The sequence below is a fragment of the Colossoma macropomum genome, unplaced genomic scaffold, assembly GCF_904425465.1.
Source record: "Colossoma macropomum unplaced genomic scaffold, Colossoma_macropomum, whole genome shotgun sequence".
NCBI classification, from domain to species: Eukaryota; Metazoa; Chordata; class Actinopteri; order Characiformes; family Serrasalmidae; genus Colossoma; species Colossoma macropomum.
In genome coordinates, this window is record NW_023494804.1 from 10,092,240 (window position 1) to 10,116,213 (window position 23,974).

Sequence of the window (23,974 nt, forward strand, 5' to 3'; positions counted from 1 at the left end):
CAACAGTTCTAGGTATACCTATGCACATAGCTCCGGAGCAGGCTTAGAGGAGATGAACTGTACTTCCTGAGAGTGGCAGAAGATCAGTTCTACTGCATGCTCTGAAGGCATTCTGAGTGCAGGCTTGGAGAATGCCTGTGCCTGTCTCCGGCAGGGCCATAAACTTTGACACTAAATCACATACCTAACCACCCACCCAGCCGCACACCCACACACGTTGCTCACACATTTGCTTAGGAAACTTATATCACTGCACGTACCATATTTAATGCTTTTAATGCTTTGTCTCACATATCAACATAAAAAAATCAAGAAATGGCCAAGTCAGCTGCAAACAAATGAACATCTGCGGGATATGATGAAACCAGACGCTCTGAATAAAGATCCACTACCAGGCCACCTCAGCACAACTGTGGGAAACATCAGTCAGCATGGGCCAACATCTCCCTTTGGGGTTGTGAGGGTGTGTTGAGTCCATTCAACAAACTGAGAATACAGTAAGAAGAACTAATGTTGGCACAATGAGGTGAAAGGTGTTATAAGCATAAGAATAAGCACAGAACGTCAGCTCCTATTTCTGGGCAATGTCTTCCACACAACATAAACCACAGAGGAAAAAATATTACTTGTTTTGTTTACTCCTCCAATTTCAGATGAGCATGTCTGCATTTGGTCCCCAACTCTTTACATGCATTAACTGCCTCAAGTCTGTGACCAACTGACCCGACTCTTGATAGCTTCATCTGGAATACTCTGCCAAGCATTTGTGGGGTGTTCGGACTTTAATTTCCTTTCTCAGTTGGGTTTAAATCAGGAAACTGACCTGGCCAGTCTCTAACCTTCCACCTTTTTTCTGATGAACTCTGCGGCTAACTGTACAGTATGCTTTGGTTAACTCTCTCTCTGCATTATGAACTTCAGCCCAGTAAGTTTGGAGGCATATTCTTGGATGAGGGAAGGCAAGATGATTATGCACCCTTCAGAATTCATTCTGCTGCCACCACCACCAGTTACATCATCAATGAAGACCAGTGAGTCAGTTCCAAATGCAGCCATGTATGTCTATGCCATGACACTGCCTCAACCATGCTCCGCTTGCTTAAGATCACTGCCAGTTCCTCTCTTTTTCCACACTTTTTCTTTCCCATCTTTACCCCTCTTTGCGGATTCCTCTCTGTTCTGCTGATGAGAGGTTTACATCTTGTAATTCCTTCTCTTGAAGTCTTCCACAAATGGTTGTCAGTTGTCGTGGTCTTCCCGGGATGGCCAGACCATTGCAAACTGCTTACGCCTCCAGGACAGTTTCTTTCTTTTTCAAAATATTCCATATTGTTGTTGTTGTTCTGCAACTGTTCTAACTAGTATTTGTTTTCAGCCCAATCCTATTTCACCCCTTTCCCCTACCACTTAGCCCTTAGCCCTCTGTTTTGCATGCTCATGTCTATGGGTAGGGTAGGGTGTCCTGATTTTTGTTGAGATAGAGGGGTAGGGCAAAGTGTTAGGGTTACATGGCTCTCCAACGGAGGTTTTTCAGAGGCACACTCCAAGTGTGTTATGAGAAAAAAAAAGGATGGCTGCGCAAGCGACCAAAGAAACCGACAAATGCATGCATTTTCTCTGTTAAAAATGATGATAATCATTGTATTATCTTAGTAAATCTTAGTTTAGTGTTGTTTCAATGAATTCTGGTCCTTTTTCAAGCATAAAAAATTCGCTAATAGTATGCTAACGTCTCGGTAGCTAGCTAGCTAAATTTCCCATTTCACCTTAAACAGTCCAGCAGTTCTGACGTCTGAAGCACCAGAATGTAACTGCTGCTCCATTTAAGGTGGAACAGGAAAATTCGAACAAGAAGCTGGTGAATAGCTGACCTCAGCTTCATATCAGCAAAGAATTAGAGGTGGGTGATAATAAATAATTGTCCCCCCCCCCCTTTGAAGGCATATGATACCCTAAATGTAACTAAAGCCTAACAGCGAGGTTGGTGAACTTTACTGCTCCTCTGCTATCACTGCAGACTGGAAGGGTCGCCTACAGAGCACCGTTAGTAGCCTCTTTGTTGCAATACTTCTGCTCAGCTGAAATTGGTTCACATAACAAACAACAAAAACAATATAGATTACATAGAAAACACTGCCCTAAAATAATGCTGACTTTCTGTGCTTTAGCCTCATGTTTATATCCTTTTATCTAGAATACAAATGTAATATATTTATCACAAAAATAACCTCACATTTTCCCAATATGTTTCAATGTATTTTGAGGGTAACGGGAGGATATCAGTCTATTATACACCGAATGTCCAAAACATGAGAAACAGCTGCTCTTTCCAGGTAGATTCCAATAATAAAAAGGGCAGCAAAGCATGAATGCCCAAACATCACTGCCTATCAGGTGCATCCCTTCGGGGCAGCAGTTCATCCATCTGAAAATGGATTTTTGTCAGCAGGATAACGCCCTGGATCACAAGGCCAAGATTGTCCAGGAACGTTTCCATGAACATGACACAGAATGCATAAGCCTATCCACTCCCCAGCTCTCAATTCAGCTGTACATCTGCAGGATGAGAAAAAGCAGTTTGGAATACAGATCCACTACTTCAGTAGCTAGCTTAACACAGCCTAATACTGTTGGAAAGCACCAGATTTAGTATGATGAGTCCAACGAATTGAGCAATGGAGGCTGGGGGATTCAACCCAATATTATGAAGGCCTCTCTAATGTTTTGTTTGCCGGGTGTATAATGGTAACTAATTAGCTTACTGGCACTTATAACTGCTTGACAAATGAGTTTTTTCAAATAAACAAGACTGACCATATGGCAGTGTGCAAAACAGGGCACATGCTGCCGCGCTAACAGAGACGGCAGTCCCATTAGAAATCCCATTAAACGCAGCGCAGAGGTCCCCCGATCCAAAGGCTGCATTAGTCTGCCTTCAATCCAGTCAAAGGAAATCTGTTCCATCTCATCACACCCATACTATGGAGTGATTCCTCCTCCATTGTGTCGAGCCAGCACCAGTGTGTGTCGGGCACCAGGCACGCTCCCAAATGTAACACCGCACCCTCCCCTCCTCCTCGCTCCAGCAGGAGAGAGGGGTGTGGTAGGGGAGATGGGGCCGAATCAGTGACGCCTTAGTGTCCCTGCACACATCCCTAATCCTCACTTTCTCCATGCATCTCAGCACTCCAGCCTAGGCCGACTATAGCCTGATATAAAAACATTGTGATCAATAAGATACTGATTTTATGGAGCTATGATAAATAAAGCTCTGCTGATTGCTCTAACACAGGTTTAACAATAAATGGTCTTAAACGCTGGAGTTAATGTAGCCTCTAACTGCTAATTCACCAACCTTTAACCCGGAAGGTTGGTGCGCAGACTGCTGGTCACTATAGCAATGCAGACAACCATCTCACCTAGCCAGTAGCTAATGAAACGGCAAAGAGAAAGATTAAAGACAAACATATGGATAGTTTAGAGAGGAATGGACTTTGAAAGGAATGGCATTTATAAGCATATAATATAATCAGTGGTTTACTGATATGTTTAATCTGCAACGAGAAACTGTCAAACACTAAAAAGTCGCAAAGCTGTAGTCAGCTTCTTGTTTGAATTTCTCCATTCCACCTTAAATGGTGCAGCAGTTACATTCTGCTGTCTCTGGCTACATTTAAGGTGGAACGGAAAAATTAGAACAAGAAGCTGGCAAATGAGAAGCTGACTTCAGCCTGGAAAAAGTTGAACGTTGAGAGACATTTTACAAGAAACTATTCCAATTTTATGGAAAAGTTTCCTGCCAGAGATGCAAGACAATGGCTATAGCTGAGCTAAAGCTTAAAGTACAGCAAAGTAAGTCTGTGTTTTTCGTTTATATGTTTTAGTCTACACTAGGATATTAGCCAGCACATATTAAGACATATTGTCAGCCAAGATGGTAAAAAGTTACTTCAATAAAATGGACATAAAATGTTGTGGCTTCCAAGGTGGATTGATTTTTGTTGAAAGGACAAAATGACTCTTCTTAACATTTGGGTTGCTGATTATTGACCTATATAATGCAGTCAAAAATTAATAGACTGCAGTAGTTTTTGTCAAACAGTGCTTTACTGACTGATATGATTGCCAGCTGTTAACTGTGAATGGTCAAATTAGAGAGGCAGCCAATCTAAAGACTTTAAGGGAAACAGACAAATGATAATTGTCTATTTTCATCTCAGCTTACATTACAAACCTAGCCAAATTTCACCTTGTACATTTAGTGAAGTTAGTTAGTTAGTTGGCTGATACCAAACAATAAATTCACTAAATGATGTTGAAAGTTTTATTCCATCTATATGCATAGAGTGTAAAATGAGCTTAAGCTCATCTGCGCTTTTCTGCATCGCTTCCTAGAGTTCAGCCTGCATCTGTAGTCTTTATATGTTTCCTTCTTTGGATTAAAGAGAAAAGAAACTGAAAACATAGGTTTTCAGATGCAGGTTCTGCGCTGTCCTCTGTTGGATCGTGCTGTTCAGACTTCTCATGGTTATCCAATATGAGAATATATAGTGATAGAGAGAGATTTGCATAACAAAAATGCTAAATTTCATATTCAGCAAACTTTCTTGACTCTTCAAATATTCAACTCATCTCTAGGTCAAATATGATTGCCAGTTCTCAACTGTCACATTTCTTAAATTTGACTAACTAAACAACATAAAGCCCAAAATAACATAAATATTGGAGTGCAGGGAGCAGAGCTTCCAAATTATTTATGCCTTTATTATTTTTAATCAGATCTTTGCAGAAATTATCTTTATGCTAAAGTATTATCTCTAAATGCATTTTACATGTTTTCTTTTTTTACCTTTATGGTGTTTGGTGTTAATGCTGTCATAGAAATGAGCAGGTGGTTACTGTCATGCTATCAATCTCTATAAAGACTGGCAGCTATAAATAAGCTAATAAATTCACAGAAGTTCATTATTTTCCTCATATCAGAAGAGTCTATTTGTTGCAATATAAAACAAGCCACTAAATATTGGTGTTTCACCTGTGTGACTTTTACCAATACCAATCAATCAGCAGGACCTCAATGTCGTCGATAAGGCCTTACTCCACATGCTAATCTGAGCTACATGAAGGTCAACAGACCACTTTGCTTGGTTTATTCTGACAGCATGAAAGCTTAGGCCACAGAGTTGGAGCTTTTCTGTTCAGGCTTCAGCTCCTGTTGTGGCCTTGAGGGCACTTAGCAGGATACACAACACGAGATTCTTCAGGCATGAAATGCAGCCCATTCTTTGTGTCCGTCCAGGGACGCAACCTGTTACAATAAGGGTGCCATTGTGTGGGAGGAAAGTGGAAAAACAGAGATGATTTAAATCGCGCTGGGGACTCGAATTTAGCCCAGGTTAAAAAAAAACGAAAAGCTTTGTCTTTGTGAAAATATTACCAAATGTCAGGAGGCTGCAGCCTGCACAGGCCAGAGAAAACAAACCCTGCCTTGCCGGTCTAAGCCGCTGTCTCTGGGCCGTCTTTCTTTTGTGGCGATGGAAACACGTGAGCTGCTCTGTTCCTCGCGCAGAATCCCGCACACCCTGTGGGCAAACTCAATGGGCTCTTTGTGCAGAATGCGTGTGTGCGTGAGTGTGTGTGAATGAGCAAGTGTGTGGCTCGACAACAAGAGGGGACACTGCTAAGACCCCAGAGCAGCTTTCCAGCTCCAGAGACCCAAAGCTCTTGTTGTCATTCACAAATATTCCACAAACGCTATGTGCAGGTTCCACAAACACCATGCTAGTGCGATATGACACTGATGACAGCTTGGAAAAGTATATTGTGCCATAATTTAGCATGATAATGATACTATGTTATCATATTGTCCATCCTAACTCCATCTATAATGGAAAAGTTTTATTTTGCACTTTACCTCAGTATCAGATAAAAATGGCTCATGATGTACAGTTATAAACATTACTAATGTAGACTCATAAGAAAGCTATGATCAACGATTATGCGTCAAAACACCTGGCAAACAGCCAACTCATAGCAAACCACTACAAACATTCAAATGTTAGACAAAATAAGCAAGACTATAGTCTATAACAGTGATCACCAGCGCCCCTCCTGGAGATCTACCTTCCTTCAGGTTTCCAGGGACTTCTGAAGGCAGCTATAAGGTTGATCAGATGGGGATGGAGCTGACGTTTGTAGAAAAGTAGATCTATAGGAGAAGGGTTGTTGACCACTGGGACTATAACATTAGGGGGAATTCCACCAATTTTTCAAAATTTCTGCAAACTTCAAGCTGTAAACTGCCATTCAATGTGGTTTAATGTGAAATGGTTCATTGTAGAAAACCTAACCAATTCGGATTCTTTGCAGTGGTGGTGATGTCTGCCTGAATACCTACCTACATATCCATTTTATTTACTATCCAAAATGACCAGTGAAACTATACATGTCTTCTGAGTTTTATATGTAAAGTTGATGGTAAAATAGTGTTAAATCAAAATAAGTAAATAAATTAATTAATTATTTAAACATTTTTAGTTTGCATTACAATGCCCTGCATCTAGTCCTCTGCCATGAAGGTTTATTAAAAGAATACATTTTAAGCCAAAACTTTATCTCAAAAATCATAAAAACAATGTCTCAGGCATCATAACCGTGTTTTGTGCAATAGATTTTTGTGATGTAGCGTTTAGCGGCATTTAACGCTTCAGATGAACAATTCTGACTCTGTATGTTTCTCTAGAACAGAGCATTTCACATCAAACTCCTCTGAACGACTTTGTCTCCGTCTACTATTTCATTATGCAGACATGCCTGTGAAATTCTCTTTTAAAGGGAATATGAAGTAATGATAAAAAACCTCTTCTCTTCCCACACAAAAATAAGGTTGAGGTTGTTCTCATTGTTCAAAATACCATTGTGAACCACTGGTTCAGAAGATTTAAGCACTTTCCAAATAATATGGATTCTGCTAACTGACTGAATGCATGAAGGTCTCCCACACCATCACAGAGAAACTGTTAGGTCATAGTGGCCTCTCACTGACCACATGCTTGTTTGCTCTTGCTCACTCACTGTTTTTTCTCTCCTCATTGCTTTCTTGGTTAAACCACACCCCGAAGAAGGGGTTAAAAAGTCAACTCTAAGGTCTTTTCACTACATTAATATCAGCCTGGGGTTTTGGAGTTCTAACACAGTTACTGTACTGAGAATGTCAGTGAGAGTGTATTATTAATATAGCAGTAGAAATGTTTATCATATTTATCACACAAGACTTCCAAATACAGACAATATCCATAACTGCAATGCTCTTTGGTAATGTGATTACAACATACAGAATAAACACTGGATAATTGATCATTTTGAAGTAATCCTGGAGCGCTCCTAGATGCGACAGCTTTTGTTCACTGTCCTACACAGAAACACCAGCCGCAGCTCCATAAAGTACTCAAAAACGCACATATTGTCTAAAAGGTGCATTATATTTATATCAGACCTAAATGCAGTCCAGGAGGAGGCCTGTCCACCCCATCTACAGCTCCAACTCCACTCATAAATGGCCCATACTGAACGGAGAGGGAGTCGCCAAAGGGCCCACCTGCTCCGCACAGCATTAACAATTAAAAGCAGATGAGCAACCTGATATAGCTGATGCGGTGTGTGTGCACATGCATGTGTGGGTGGTTGAAATGTCCATCCCATAATGAGCCATTAAAAAACTGTGGACGCACGCAACAAATAAAATGAGCAGAACATCAGAGGAGACGAGGCACAGATAAGAAGGAAGAAAAAGAGACAAATGTCCAACTCTTTGAATATGGACCTTTTATAGGGTCTTTTATATCAATCACTCAGTCTTTATAGGGTCTTTTATGTTGATCACATTCTTTCAGAGGGAATGTGGCCCAAATGAATATAAATGATGCATTTAAAAGTTAGAAAAGAGGATCAGACACAAAAATTGTTGACCAGTGCTGCTTGTCCATGTGTGAAAATAAACAAGTAAAGCTAATAAGCACAGCTCCTCTGTAGAGTTTTACTGTAAAGCTACAGAATTTGCAGAGTGCGTTTTTCCCAAAATCATGGCCAATCATTGTCGCTTACAAGCCTCCCTGAAAAGCACAATGACGAGCCAATGATGATTTCTATGGACATCCATTTCTGACCCTGGGAAAAATCTATAGCCATTTAGTACGTCATAATAACCAGAAGGTTTTCCACTTAGTATCTCAGAAATATGACTTTCTCATAATTATGAGATTCAACCATCATTATGTCTTAAAACGTCATGACTTAATATCTCATAATTATGACTTAGTATCTCATAATAATGACTTACTATGTCGTAATTATGAGTTACAATCTCATAATTACAATTTACTGTCTCATAATTATGACTTAGCATCTCGTCATTACGATTTTGCATCTCTCCATTACAACTTCGTATCTCATAATAATGAGATTCAATCTCATAATTGTGACTTAATATCTCATAGTTCTGAGTTGGTATCTCATAATAATGACTTACTATGTCATAATTATGACTTATCATCTTATAACTATGACTCAGTATCTCATAAAAATCAGATTCAGTCTCATAATTATGACTTAACATCTCATAACAATGACTATGTCATAATTATGACTTGGTATCTCATAATTATGACATAGTCTTACATAAATATGACTTAGAATCTCATAATTGTGAGAAACTTTTCTCTTTATTATCAGACAAAAAGTGATTATTATGAGATACAAAGTCATAATTGTGAGAAACTACGTCAAAATTATGGACAATTTTCTCATTATTATGATTTACTGAATGGCAACATATATGTGTTTTTTTTCCAGTAGCAGAAGCGGGCTCCCACAGATTTCTGCCTTTCACTCAGTGTGTGTTGAATGTTACCATTGTGTCTGCTAGGTGTGGCACACTAACATATGACGAGCCTGGCTCTGGAATAGGTGTGGAACTGATGCGAATGTCCTGGAACAGCATCCAGACAAAGAAAGCAGAGAGGTCGAGAGAGGTTTGAGGAGCTAAAAGTGCGCATTTCTCACCTTAATGCCCTGCTGCTGAGAGGTTAAGGTGAGCTTGGTCTCGTCCAGCAGCAGCACCTCGCAGTAAAACTCCTCTTGCACCGAGCAGAAACAGCTCATGTTGCTTCAGGCTCGCACAAAAATCCCTCACACGAATTCGCACTTGCCGCACTTACACCAACCTGCTGTTAGGCATGACAGCGTTCACCACCAGCCCGGACAGACACCTTACGTGGGAGACTGAAGTCACTTTTCCCTTCTCCTTTGTTTGACGAACTGAGCCAAAACGAGCGAGTTTAGCGAGTTTTTTTCCTATGTTGTTGCTTATTCACCCCTCATGACGAGTGAAACCTGCCAACTCCACGAGCATTTTTTTTTCCTTTGTTGGAAACGCGAAGAGCAAGTGACAGTTCAAAACACTGATGGAGTCTCATGAGGGTACTGGCAGGTGGATTTTTGCAAAAAAAAGTTAATTCCTCAGTCTTCCGACTCTGTTTTCAGTCAGTGCTTCTTGTCAGTTTTCATCGGTAAGCGCTGTTTTGGTTAGCAGCAGGCGGAATGTTCCCAGCAATCCTAGAAACGTAGACGCTTTGAATACATGACTCCGGCAGTCCGTTGCCAAGGAGCTATTATTTTCCCACCCGTATTCCGAAGAAATCCCCGCCCCCGCGCTTTGATTGGCTAGTAGTGCGTACTCTCAAAGCAGAGCCATGTAGATACTCTGCGCTCAAACGGCCCATCGATTTGCATATCGCACAAGGGATTGACTAGTTGTTGTGGTGCTAATTTGCATACTGCCCTAGGATTGGCGGGCTGCTTACGAGCCTATTCTGTCTGAGGAGACGGCGAACACCCAGCGGGGGGGCGGGGTTATGAATACAGGTGGGGAAATAAAAGGACCCAGGAGCGGCGTGTCTTTCTAGCACGGTTCCTCCCAGACTCCGCCCTCATCCACTCCACTCTCCTTTCGGACGGAGAAAGTGCTGTGAACAGCGCAGCTTTCCTGCCATCTGTCGGGAGGAACATAAAACCGTGCAGGGTCGCCGCTCCTTCTAACTACGTCACTTTTTCAAATGCGTGATTATTTTCATTGCATATCAGTAACTCGTTACCTACTTTTACTAGAAAGTAACATATTAGTCAGTATGAGTGACGTAAAAATGAAGGTTTTTTAACGTTAGTGCACCTGTGGAAGAACTAGAGCAATAAAGTGCCAGTAAAATACAGCCCTGAGACACAACTCTACACACAGGCCTGTTTCTTTCCGCCTGTTTTTCTCCTTCTCTGTTTCTAGCAGCATATCAAGAGTTTATATCTCAAAATAATGACGTATTTTCTCAAAATACTGACTTAATGTCTCACAATATTGACTTATTTTTTACAAAATATGGACTTAATATCTCAAAATAATTACTTAATTTTTCACAATATTGACTTCATATCTAAAAATAATTACTTAGTTTTTCGAATATTTGACATAATGTCTCTAAATAATAACACATTTTCTTGAAATAATGATTTAATAGCTCGAGATAATGACTTATTTTCTCGAAATATTAACTTAATATGTTAAAATAATGACTTTTTTTTCAAAATACTGACTTAATATCTCAAAATATTGACCTTTTTTTGCCCTCGAAATATATATTTAAAACAATGACATATTCTCAGAATATTGACCAGATATAATAAGTACTTATTTTCTCGAAATGTTGACATAATTTCTCAAAGTAATGACTTATTTTCTCAAAATATTGGCTTCATATGTCAAATTAATTACTTTTGTTTTCGAAATGTTGACTTAATATCTCAAAATATTGGCATTTTATCTTGAAATAGTGACTTATTTTTCAAACATAATGACTTAATATCTGAAAATAATGATTTATTTCCTCAAAATATTGACTTAATATCTTGATTAAGTTCTCGAAATTTAATAACTCATTCTTTTGAGATTCTAAGTTAAAGGTTTGTGGAAATAAGTCTTTATTTCGAGATATTAAGTGAATATTTTGACATACTTCTATCATAAACAGAAAAAGAGTAAAAATAGGTGCTTATCTCCTTCCCCCAAACAGAAGACAGGATATTCTGGAGAAACACTATCCATGTAGTCCATATATCCATTTAGTCACCAGGAGTCGGAAACAACTTGACAGCACTTATTTATAATATTATCTCGCTCTACCTGGCAGGGCTCCTGTGGTTTTCTACTAGTTATAAGCAGTATAAACAGATGTTTACTGGCCCTCAGATCGCAAGGGGCAGCACAAATATGTTGTTCTTTCTGTTGTCGTTTTTTGTTTTTTAACATAATTTGTGTGAATCACAATATTGGCAGAAAAAATATCTTACAAACACATCATTGATGACTTATGTTAAAATAAAAGCAGAAATGATGCACCATTTTATTTACATAGACAAATTACACTACACTACACAAGATGTTGAAACATTGCTGTGAGGATTTGATTGCATTCAGACACAAGAGCATTAGTGAGGTCAGGTGCTGGTGTTGGATGATGAGTTCTGGGTCAGAAACTCCACCCTAATTCAACCCAAAGATTTGCAGAAGAGAATGCAGTTCCACAGCTGGGGGGCTTTATACCCCTCTAGTCGAAGCTTTGTACTGGGCATGAGGACCTTAAGCTCATGTGCAGCTACGTAGGAGATTTACCACTGTTTTACCATCTATAACATGTAGGTTCCCTGCTGGTTTTGGATAGTAAATAAAATGCCTATATTTGTGTTGTAGACATCATGACCCCTGGTTCCTATCAGCACCACTGTAAAGAAAATCTGAGTCAGTAGTCTTTTTCTACAATTAAACCACTCTGAATGACTTTGTTCACATCTCAGTGCTTAAACTGTATGGAAAACTTGTGAAATTCCCCTTAAGTACTTTTATAAATCAATGTCACTTACATCAGATATTGTATTTACAACTATTTTATGTAATAGCTTTTTGTGATGTAACCTTTAGAGGCATTTAACATGTCAGACGTTTGGTTCCTATCGCCACCACTGTGACCAATTCCAACTCAATACGTTTCTCCAGAACGGCCCGTTTCATATCAAAATATTAAAACAGCTGAATGTGCTAATTGTAAGAGGGGTCTGGACACTGATGGACAGTATAGGGTTAAAGGGGAATTCCACAGATTTTTTAAAATGTCTACATAATTCAGTGGTTGAGATGTAAACAAAGTCATTCAGAGTGGTTTGGTTCGAAATGGTTCATTTGTAGAGAATCTTACTGACTCAGATTTCTTTACAATGGTGCTGATAGGAACCAGGGGTCACTATGTCTACAGCACAAATTTAGGCATTTTATTTACTGTCCAGAAACCACCATTGAACCCACGAGTGTCTTCTGAGTTTTTGTGTGTAATGTTGATTGTAGAATAGTGATAAATCTGAAAAAAAAATATACATGGGGGGGGGGCTATTTTGCTTTAGAACACCTGCCATATATCCCTCCACCATGAATAGATTAAAATACATTGATTATAATACGTTTTAGGCCAAAACAATGTCTCAGACATCAGCATTCATAACCATTTCATGTAACAACTTTCTGCGAAGGAGCTTTCAGAGGTGGAAGTCTGGTTCCTATCACCATTACTGTGAGAAAATCCGACTGGATGTTTCTCTAGAACGGAGCATTCACACCAAACTACTCTGGATGCCTTTGTTTACATCTTAACCGTTCAACTATGCAGAAATTTTGAAAAATCGTTGGAGTTGCCCTTTAAACGGGTCTCGCCGCTAGGTGGCACGTTTGGGCTTTTCAGTGCGCATGCGCAGGAGGAGAGCGATGAATCCCATCATGGCGTAAGAGTCCAGAGTAAACGGTGTTCGCTCGAAATTCAGACACAAAAGAAAAAAGTTTTACTCGAAACGCGGAGAAGTGACTGTGTTACTGAACAGCGTGAGGTCTGCTGGTCTTTATGGACAAACATCATGTGTCCAGTGGATAATTTCTGCTCGAGGAGTTAGAGTGGGGAAAACTTCGGCGAAGTGGATGAATGTTTGTGCAGGTAAGAAGAAACTGCCGTACCTTGCTAACGCGCTAAGCTAAGTTAGCAAACACAAAGTAACGCTGCAGCTGCCGCCAGCAGACTCACTTACTCTTCTGTTGTTTTTAACGTGTTCGTAGTGTTTTTTCGCTCTTCGCTTGGAGTGGCTAGGTTTTTTTCTTCTGGTATTTCCAAATTAAGTGTTCTTTGAAGCCACGAACCCTTTTATCCGAGTTATTTGAAGTCCACCAGGCTGCTCTAAGCACCACCAACCCCTTCCCGAACAAGACGAGCTACATCGGGAACGCTAAAGCTCCTCAACCGCTGCTTCTTGGCCACTCGCCCGTGTGGGCTCCCTCACCAGGTGCCATCATCGACAGGCTCCCAGAAAAGCTGTCTAAAATATACACGCTGAGGTTTGGAAGGCGAACTGAGCAAAATATCAAAATATACTGGCAACAACAAAAATATAATATATGGTTATATCTAGAGTTCAAGTATGTGACACATTGTAGTGTATATATGGGGTTCCCTTATATATCCAACGTACATTTGCCACATATGGACGTATATGTGACATACGTACCAACTTATTTGAAATTGGCTGTTTTCAAATGTAGGACATATATTTCAGCCATAAACATATACAAACATATGTGCATAATATATTTACAACAGTGTATGATATGACTGTATGAATGGCATATAGTACTCATATATGCTGGCTTTATGTTACGTACGTTTTTTTTGTGCACCTTTTTTGTTTCTTCAACGTACTTTGTAATGAAGTGTAGTATAATAGCTTCATAACTAAACTCTTGTAAGCTGTGCAATAAAGTCATTAAAGCATGAAATAACACATCTGAATAGTTTAATATTTGAACAAATGCAGGTAATAGTAATAGTTATAACTATACTAGGATAGATTCAGCCATGTATCAGACATATATGATCTATATATTATGCATAGTATGTATTCACCATCCTATCAGGCATACATAGACTTATATTGCTGCTGTCAGAACAAAACTTCTCCATTTTTGTTTTTTACATCATTTGAAAATGCCAGGTGCCATTTACAACATGCTAAAATGACAATTAGATCAGTAGAACGGCACTAAGATTTCTTGAATAAGATGTATTTCCATTAACTTCTATTCAAAGTTAAGGACATTCTCCTCTAAAGTTATCGTTTTGGAAGTAGCATCGATATGAGTGATCCATATGTTATGCATATATGACCATTATTTGATGCTTACATCTGTGTACACAACATATATGTGCGTATAATTTAAAATATATGACTGACTCTTTCTGATATGTCCATTTGTGGCTACATATCAGATTCCTGTATGGGCAGCAGTAGCAGCAGCCTGTGCCTGAAAGCCAAGAGTGTTGGTCCATAACCCACTCCCAGGGTTTCGCACTTAGCAGTTATGTCCCAGGCTCTTAATGTCACTTCGAGGTTTCAGTAGGAAAACAAAGTGGTGGAAAGAACACCAAGTTGTACTTTGTGACTAAGTTGTAACATGGACCACCCGAGAAAGGAATTCAGCCAGTAGAGAAATATTTCTATTGGTGGCTGCCTTTACATCTGTCGACTGTGAGTACATTATTCAGTTTTTTTGTTGTTGTGTTAGCACTTCAGAGCCAGAGGTGGGTATTAACTAGTTACATTCACACAATTAAAAGTATTTAAAGGTGAAATTCACTGATTTTTCTAAATTTCAACATAATTTAGTCGTTGACATGTGCATGAAGTCTTTCATGCTGGTTTGCTGTGAAAAGGACAATTGTAGAGAAACTTACCATTTCAGATTTCTTACCAATGGTGGTGATAGGAACCAGATGTCACGACATAGCTATTTTATTTACTACCCTACATGTGTTTTTATATGTAATGTTGGTACTGGTAAAATATTGGCAAATTTGAACACATACTATTTTGCCTTGCACCATCCTGCATGTACCTCTCGCCATGAATGTATTTAAAATAAGTACATTTCTCAAAAATATTGCAAAACAGGGTCTCTGGCATTAGGCAAAGTATTCACAACCAGTTCATGTAATAGCTTTCTGAGGTACATTTTGGATGTCTGGTTCCACTCGCCACCACTGGAAAAAGATTTGAAGCTGTACTAAGTTGTGCTGTGTGAGCAAGTTGTAATATAAACCACCACAGTAAAGAACCTTCCAGGAAAAAATTACACCAGCCCTCCAGGACTGGAGTTGAGCATCCCTGGCTTAGCCCATCTGACAACTATCAAATTGGCCACCAACCTTGGTCCTGGAGGATCTACCTTCCTGCAGAGTCTAGTTCCAGCCACAATCTGCCACACCGGCTCCAGACAATTACCTTCTCTAGAAGTCCCTGACTGGCTGGATCAGATGCATTAGTGTTAGGTAAGGGGGGGCAACATGTCAGATGCAGGTTGTACCTCGATGCTTTGGGAAAGGAGATGTCCAAGAATAGTGCTGGTGACTTATCAGCACAGGAACTGAAGTCTGTTATGCACTCTTCATAGTACTGTCCATACTTTTGGTGGTCTAAAATAAAATGATCAACCTCAAATATCAGAGGTGAGACCAGCTCAGTAGACTTTTACTCTTAAATATAGTAGAACAGAAGCAAAAGTGCTATGATTTGCATACTCAAATATTACGTACATACACGGTACTGCAAAACTAGGTTCAGGTTCACTTTAAGAGCAGACATTAAACAGGGGGCAAAAAACAGGAATAGGCCTAATAGTTGAAGCTGACAGATGTAACAGCAGCAACCAAACTAATTTTAACAACTCATTAATTTGTTAATTGACAGGTTTAGTGGCTGTGCTGTGGCCTCCAGGACTGGAGTTGTGTACCCCTGGGCTAAGACATTCCCCTGCTGTTTTAGACGTTACTCAGTTTGTTCGACCTGCTACATTTTTACTTCAACTCAAGTTGTTTTCTGGAATGGTACTTGTCATTATTTTATGTGTTTCAGTACTTTCATGGATTTCAGCTGCTCTACCTACCTCTGGTCAATGGAGAAGAAACCATAAATGACAACTGTCCAAATGTGGAAAGATGAGTCTAAAGAAAATTCAAATAAACTGATGTGAGAAGTTGTTTGGAAAGTTTCGCAGAACAAAACTCCTCTTGTGAGTGAAGCCCCTTCTGCTGAAGCAAACAACTTCTGTGGTGTGATGAAGTGCTTTGCTGTAGAAAACTCAATAGTGTTTTGGGGCTTGTCTGTGAGAATTTGACATGCTGTGTCTGGATGATTGCTTGATCTGGTGGTGGAACCTGGCTTCCTTTGTCAAATGTGGCTAAAGATTGATGGGGAGATTAGATTGCAGGTCTTTTGAACCCTTTGAAGGTCTGCATGTTTACGAGATACGTCAGGTCCTCTTGCGCTCGTGTTTCTGAGGTGGCTCTTGTACTTGTTTTTTTCTCATTCATCACACAGAGGCAGATTAGGCTGCATATCTTATGCAGTAGCTTGCTAATAAAGATAAGTTCTGCTCTTGCCATCGTTCATTTTATTTCGATAAATGACCTGACGTGGTGGGGCGATCTTAAGAGCTTTGAGGTGTTTTGCCATCTTTTACTGTTAGGGCTGCACTGATAAGGGAATTGTAGGCTGATGCCAATACTGGATATTTTTCATGTACATACACTATATGTGCAAATGTATGTGGACGTCCCTCCTAAATATTGAGTTCAGGTGTTTCAGGTACATTCATTGCTAACAGGTGCATAAAATCAAGCACATAGTCATGCAGTCTTCATAGACAAACATTGGCAGTAGAATGGGTCGTACTGAAGAGCTCAGTAACTTTAAACTTGGCATTATCATGAATGCCACCTTTGCTACAAGTCAGTTTGTGAAACTTCTGCCCTGCTGGATCTGCCCTGGTCAATTATTGTGAAATGGAAGTGTGTAGGAGCAACAGCAGCTTAGCCACAAAGCGGTAGACCACACAAGCTCATAGAGCGGGGCCGTTAAGTGCTGAAGCACGTAGCGTGTAAAATTGCCTGTCCTCTAGTGCATCACTTAACTGCAGTTGCAGCTGCCTCTAGAAGTAGCATCAGCACATGTGTCAGGAGCTTCATGAAATGGGTTTTCATGGCCAAGCAGCTGCATACAAGCCTAAGATCACTATGTGCAATGACCAGCATTGGCTAGAGTGGTGTAATGCACCCTGCCACTGGACTCTGGAGCAGTGGAAATGTGTTCTCTGGAGTGTGATGAATCACACTTCACTATCAGGCAGTCTGAGTGATCAGAATTTGGCGAATGCCATGAGAACGCTACCTGCCGTCATGCATGGTGCCAATAGTAAAGTTTGGCTGAGGAGGGATAATGGTCCGAGGCTGTTTTTCAAGGTTTGTGCCCCTTAGTTCCAGTGTAAATAATGTTAATGCTACAGCATAAAAAGACAGTTATATGATTCCAAATTTGTGGCAACAGTTTGGGGAAGACCCTTTCTTGTTCCAGCATGACTGTGCCTCTGGGCACAAACCGAGATCTATAAGAACATGGTTTGATGAGTTTTTTTTTTTCTAGAGAATCTTCGTTGGCCTGTACAAATCTCTAACCTGAACCCCTTTGAACACCTTTTGAGATTAACTGGAACATTACTGACTGGATACATTCACACAGACTCAGAAACTGTCCAAAACAGACTGCAAAATCTTGTAGAAAGATTTTTATCAGAAAAGTGGATGCTGTCATAACCACAAAAGGGGAACCCAATTTCATATTAATGCCCATGGTTTTGGAATGAGAAGCCCAAAATGCTCATATGGGTGTGATGGCCAGGTGTCCACATTCTTTTGGCCACATAGTGCAAGTCAAGGCTGATGTTAAATATACATTAATGTGCAAAGGTCATAGGCACCCAAGTACATTATGTAAAACCATATATCTTGGCTAGAAATGTGGTCATGCTTGTACAACCAGTGTATATTATTAGAAGAAATACAGTAAAAGTAGTTGATATCTTGTGAGCTAGTTTGAAGAACACAGCTTTGGTTCCAGATTTATCCCAGATGCCCATGCAATTGCAAGTTTATTAAATTTCATCACCAGCACACTAGATTTAACATCATATAGGATTACCTAGCCAGACCAGGTATTGAATGATAACTGCAAATAGTATTAGGCTGCCATTAGGATAGTTTTGGAAATGGTTAACTAAACAAACTGACAAAGATCACTCATTATTGCATCAATCTCATTCGTACTTATTGCAGTATTGGTGTTTTTCTAAGCAAATAAATGCTCTCTTGATAAAACTAGTTATATCCAGCTACTGTCCTGGTGATGTCTATGAATAAAGATACAATTCTGATCTAATTTTGCATGAGTGAACATACATTTTTTAGATTTAGATAATTAGATGTCTCATCAGCAGTTCAAAATACCGGGTCTACAGCTTAAGGCATGATGACAATTCTGCTTTTTACTTATTTTATATTTTTAGAATATAAAATAGATTCTTATTTGCAACATGAGGGACCTTAGTTTTCAGCCATGTGGACAGTGGAGGTGTTTAATACCAAAAAAATGTTTTATTTAGGCTTAATTGTGTAGCAGAAATGTTCATTTTTGTTAGTTCCCCAACCACTGAACATTTTCCCACACGCTGGATAAAGTGTGGGACATTCCTTTTGAGGGCAGCTCTAAGAGAGTGCTGTTGAACAAGGGTCTCTGCCAATGTTCATTTTCAAGTCTTTCAGAGATTCAGACCTAATTTACATGAAAAGAGAGAAAACCCACCAGAGTACATCCTCCTCCTTCCAGGCTGTCCATTCATCTCCTCGGTTAGAAAACGTCCAGGCCATTGAATGTGATTTAGCCTAATGTTGACAAGGCCTTATTCAGTGGCAGTAATTCTTTAGGTTCTAATTCTGGGTGGAAAATTCTGCTACACTAGCACTGATGCACAGTAACACAAAGAGGGTCTGGGGTTGGATGGTACAGATAGCGCCGAATCGTGCAGCTTATAGACTGGTTCGAGAACAACAGCCTTGTGTGCGTGGAATCTTTTGCTTGCTTGTTAAAATAGGCATGTTATAGCATTACAAAAGTACAGTACTTAAAACAAAAGCTATGCTTAGTGTTCCAGACTGATGCTTTAACCGCAAGCTAATATGTTAGCCCCAAGCTAACATGCTAGCTAAAAGGTAACCTGTTAGTTACGCTGCAAGCATATGATACAATGAGATACAGTACTGTTATATACCTCAAATATTTTTCTGCAAAGATGTGGCATTTTTTCTTGAAGTGCATATCGTTATGTCCTGACCTCCTTATTGTTTCCACATCGGAGTCAAAGCCTTTTTTAAAAGTTGCAAAATAATATACCATCCCTTTATTTATTTATTTTCATTTCCAGCTTGTTTGAATATCCGATTGAGTAAAGGATTACTGAGATGAGATCAGATATCTGTATATTGAAATAAGCACAATAATCTTTACTTGAAATCTGCAGGGTGTAATTACTATCTAGACTAGACTGGCGTGTTTACTTTGTTCCCATGCAGTATATAAGGTATAATATAAGCATGCTGGTACAGTTAGATTTAAATTGGGCCCAAATATTAGATTACATCTGTTTCAGGTTGCTTGCCTTACTGTGGTGCTATTTTGTCAAATAATTGTCATAATTTTTCCTCATTATTTTTAGTTCCCTACTAATTTGATTTTTCTTTTGTAGATTTAGCCTCAAACTCATGATTATTGCCACCAAATTCTTTTTGAGATTGTCCTGGCCCTCATGTGGATCTGGAAAAAAACCCCAAATTATAGCATATCAGGACATTAAAGTGCCTGAGTGTCAAATAGTGTCATAACAGTGTCAAGTACAAAATAATGAGTTAATGAAGTTCACGCTCAGTCACTCATGTATATGAAGATATCGAAAGATACATAGGTCAAAGTGAGGTGACTTGGACCTTTTGGGACCATGTAAACGTCCATAATGGGGCACAGAAGTAACTTCTGGTTGGTCTGTCTCTCTATCTATCTGTATTTATTGTGGGCTGAAGAAATTTTCGCAATATGCAATATAATTAGTTATTTTTTTGGACAGCATATAAGTTGGAACAGACAAAAAAAAGAATCAGTAGTGCCAGATTAAAAAATATCAAAATATTGTGATGTAGTGAAGTAAATTATTGCGATAATGATAAATGATTTCATATTGCCCTCCTCTGCTGCAAGATCTTTATATATTTTTTTTGAGTGATATTTTCATGATATGAAATAGCAGATGCTGTTCAGTAGGGCTACATGAAATGGACTAAACACTATATTGCTATTAAATTGCTGTGTATTGTGATTACAGTACTTGGAACACATTAGTGAACCTTATGTAAGTAAAGAGGCCTGCATTGTTTTTTGTTAAGCAAAATAGTTTACACTGGTTGGATCAGGCGAATGTCATGTTGAAGTTCATTCTATTTATGTGTGCTGTTGTGTCCTTTACTGACTGTTATGACATGACATGTACCATTCTGTGCAGAGGACAGAGACCCACATTCATTTATTTAATTTGCGAAACAGTCATGAAGTGCAAGTTATTCATTTTCCAGGAGATTTTTCCGAGAAGACACATTAGATGATCCACTTGCATGAGGAAGTGGAAAGTCAAAAGAAAATAAATGAAAAAAGTTTCTAAAAGTTCAAGACATTGAATTCATTAAAAGAAAGAGGAAATGAGACTCTTAACAACTGTGCAAGACCTAGTAGGCCACCAAAACTGTCGCCATTAAATAAGCAGCACTTAAAGCTTACTCAAAGTGTTTACTGTCCATCCTTCCACTGTGAAAAGATGACTCAATGCTTTGAATCTGAAAAGATGAATAGCTGTCAAGAAGTCATAAGTGAGAAAGAAAAATAGACAAAGAGAAGAAATTTAGAAATCAAATAAGCAGCTAATGTGGGACTTTCCACCCCAGAGTCCAGACCTCAACAAAACTGAAGGTGTTTTGGATTATGTGGATCATGAGAAGCAGAAAATGCAAACAACTTCTAAGACTAAGCTTTGGAAGTGTGGATGAATATCCCCACAGAGGTCTAGGAAAAACTGAAATAAAGATACGGTAAAAGAATAGAAGCTCTGATAAAGATTTTTTTGCTCTTTCCTTGATGCTGAAAAATGGAAAAAAAGCCCTGCTCTCTCACTTTGCGCTATAAGTGTATGATCCTTGTTGGGTACGTCACCCAGACGTAGTTTAGTTTAAGGCCATAGTGAGTTATTAGTGATTTAGCGCTTAGCCATCAGCACTTTGGTTATGAGTTTGTCATTCTTCTTTGTGTTGTAGTACACACATTGAATAGTATCTGTGGGTTGTAAGTAGGCATGCAGTCAGTTCATTCCTCTTTCTCTTGCCTCTGCTCTGACCAGTACGTCAGAGTGAACCACCCCTAAAATATAGCTCTTAGCAGCCCCCCAGCATTGTTTATGTATATATTATTTTATATACTTTATTTTATGCACTGTAAATAGTGATTTGTTAGGGACTCCTTTGATTCAAGATTCAAGATACTTTGTCATTGCACAGAGTACAACGAAATTGGGCAGCAATCCTAATGGTGCATAAACAAAGAATAAGCTAGGAATAAAACAGAAATATAAGCTAATATAAAATGAATATATGTGTGTGTATATATATATATATATATATATATATATATATATATATATATATATATTGTGTGTGTGTGTGTGTGTGTGTGTGTGTGTGTATATAGTGTTTCTGCTTACAAATAGTGCAGTTTAATAATAAATATTAAGTGCAAATGAATGTAAACATCTTTTAATATCCCTTGATTGTTTTGGACAGGTGCAGACACTCTCTTCCGTGTGTTATGCTGGCCTGTTTTGCAAAAGTATGCAAAATATGCCATCGTACTTCTGTTTGACTTACCGCTTACTGCTCTTATTAGCCTGTTATAGTCTACTTTAGAAATTCACATGACCAACCAGTGGATTGATTGTCCAGACTGGGACCTTTTTATAAATCTTATTTTTTTATTATAAGTCTTGATCATAGTGCTTTCCTGCAGACCTGTTTTCAGTTGGTTTCTTTGCAGACTAAATCCTACCCTAAGGTATGTTTGTTCGGTGCAGCTATTGACAATTGTTAGAAGGCGTGTTTTGTTTATTGACTACCATTGGTTCTCCTGGACATCCTTCTCTACTTGTGATTGATGGGAGTCTGCTGAAGGAGACTTGGAGTGGGCTTAATGAGTCCATTAAGATCTTGTAATGCCTGCACTGTGCCAGTCATTGTGTTTTACATTAGTTACACATTTTAAAGTACGCTTATACAAATTAGTCTTTAAAGATATTCAAGAAAAAGCTGTCATTCAGTTCACGCATAAGTTTAAATGAATGCAGATCAGTTTATCAGTTTTTCAAGAATGCATTCTGAAGTGGTATTAACACCTATTGCAACCCAAGTAAAGCCAACAAAACGGAAGACGGAAGAGATGATTTAAGACATAAGGCTGTTATTACAGCTTTCAGCTAAACAAACTTTTATAAAACAATACACTATATAAAAAATCATTTGATGTTTTATTTAGTATGCCAAGTGTTTTGAGAGCGATGGTATCATCTCATGGTGATTATCTGATAATATTAATTTCTAATCAAAGTGTCTGGCAAATAAAAGCCATTCTAGTAATTTTATTCTCGCAATTCTTAAATTTTGTCCAGCTTGATTGCATTTGAACAATCCACACCTCACTTTATCATTATGGACATGGTAAAAATCTAAAACGTTTTGTAATTAATTTGTAGTGCACTGAAAATATTGGAAACGTGAAACTGCGTAGTACTAGCATTTACCTTATGTTATATGTGCATTGGCAGGTTATTAGGCTTAGGCATTAAATTATTGAAAACATTGATTTCAGAATGGCAGTGTATTGAGAGGTTATTTGCTGTTTAAGGAAATTCTTACTTTAATTTAGAGTAGTAGTGGGTGATTACTGATTCATCTGTAATACTGATTAAAATTCTTCTTAACATGTTAGTTTTGTCATTACTGTTGTACTGCTATGCCACAAATAAACACAGATGATACAACAAACAAACAGTGCAAAATGTGCTAATGCAGTGAGTTGCAGTCTGAACCAAGTTAGTCCAGTTTGTTGTTAAAGCTGCAGACATCAGAATATAATGAGTTAAGGAGGGGGGAAAAAAAGAGTGTGTTGGGGGAGGGTCTCTTGTGGTTAGCTGTTAACTGTTAGCCTAGCATGAAGACTAGAGGGCACCCCTCGCTCGGTCAGCTGTTTTAAATGATGCCGCAATTAGCTGAGAAGCTATGGAGTCTCTCAGCTTGTATCCTGAACACTTTGCACTTTACCTGCACTTATATTGCTTTCATTAGGGTAAGAAAGCAATACTGACATTTGTCTATGCATTGTTAATTGTTGTTTTTTTGCTATATTGACCACTAAAAATATTTTAGATTTACTTCAGTTGTTAGATATTGCTTGTATTAAAAGGGATGGGACATTCCAGAATAGTACACCATTGTTAATAGGGTTACTTAAGCATCTAAAATAGTTTTGTCAGGAAAAAAAATTACATGGATAAACTATACCACCATATATACTGTCAACAGTCTTAATTTTCCATATTTTAGATATACATTTTTGGCCATAACGCCTACTTCCCCTCCCCCCTCCAGATTTTTCTTGTAAAACTTGTACCAACAACCATTAATTTTGTCAGTGATGTAAAGTCAGGGAACATTTGCTAGGTGTTCTTTGCCATAGTATTAGGAGACACATGGTGTATATAGATTCAAGTTTTATTAGTCGTGTTATGAAGTCATGTTCCTTTATTAGTTTTTAGTGTTGCTGTGATTCAGTCCAAAATCAAACCTTTTGGTCATCCAAGAAAGTCCCT

The 23,974-nt window shown here is 38.7% G+C and overlaps 2 protein-coding genes across 2 annotated transcripts in view; one reads left to right on the plus strand and one right to left on the minus strand.

Annotated features, from left to right (window-relative positions):
• The window catches only part of epb41l4a (erythrocyte membrane protein band 4.1 like 4A), an 89,264-nt gene extending 79,613 nt beyond the window's left edge, over nt 1-9,651 (minus strand). The window contains exon 1 of the mRNA XM_036595049.1: nt 9,061-9,651. Within this exon, the coding sequence (XP_036450942.1) occupies nt 9,061-9,159 (99 nt within the window). The 5' untranslated portion in view covers nt 9,160-9,651. The remainder of the gene's footprint in view (nt 1-9,060) is intronic.
• A 3,197-nt stretch (nt 9,652-12,848) lies between these two features.
• Nucleotides 12,849-23,974, plus strand: part of apc (APC regulator of WNT signaling pathway) — a 47,417-nt gene continuing 36,291 nt past the window's right edge. Inside the window, exon 1 of the mRNA XM_036594272.1 lies at nt 12,849-13,079. The gene's annotated coding sequence lies outside the window, so the exon portion shown is untranslated. The remainder of the gene's footprint in view (nt 13,080-23,974) is intronic.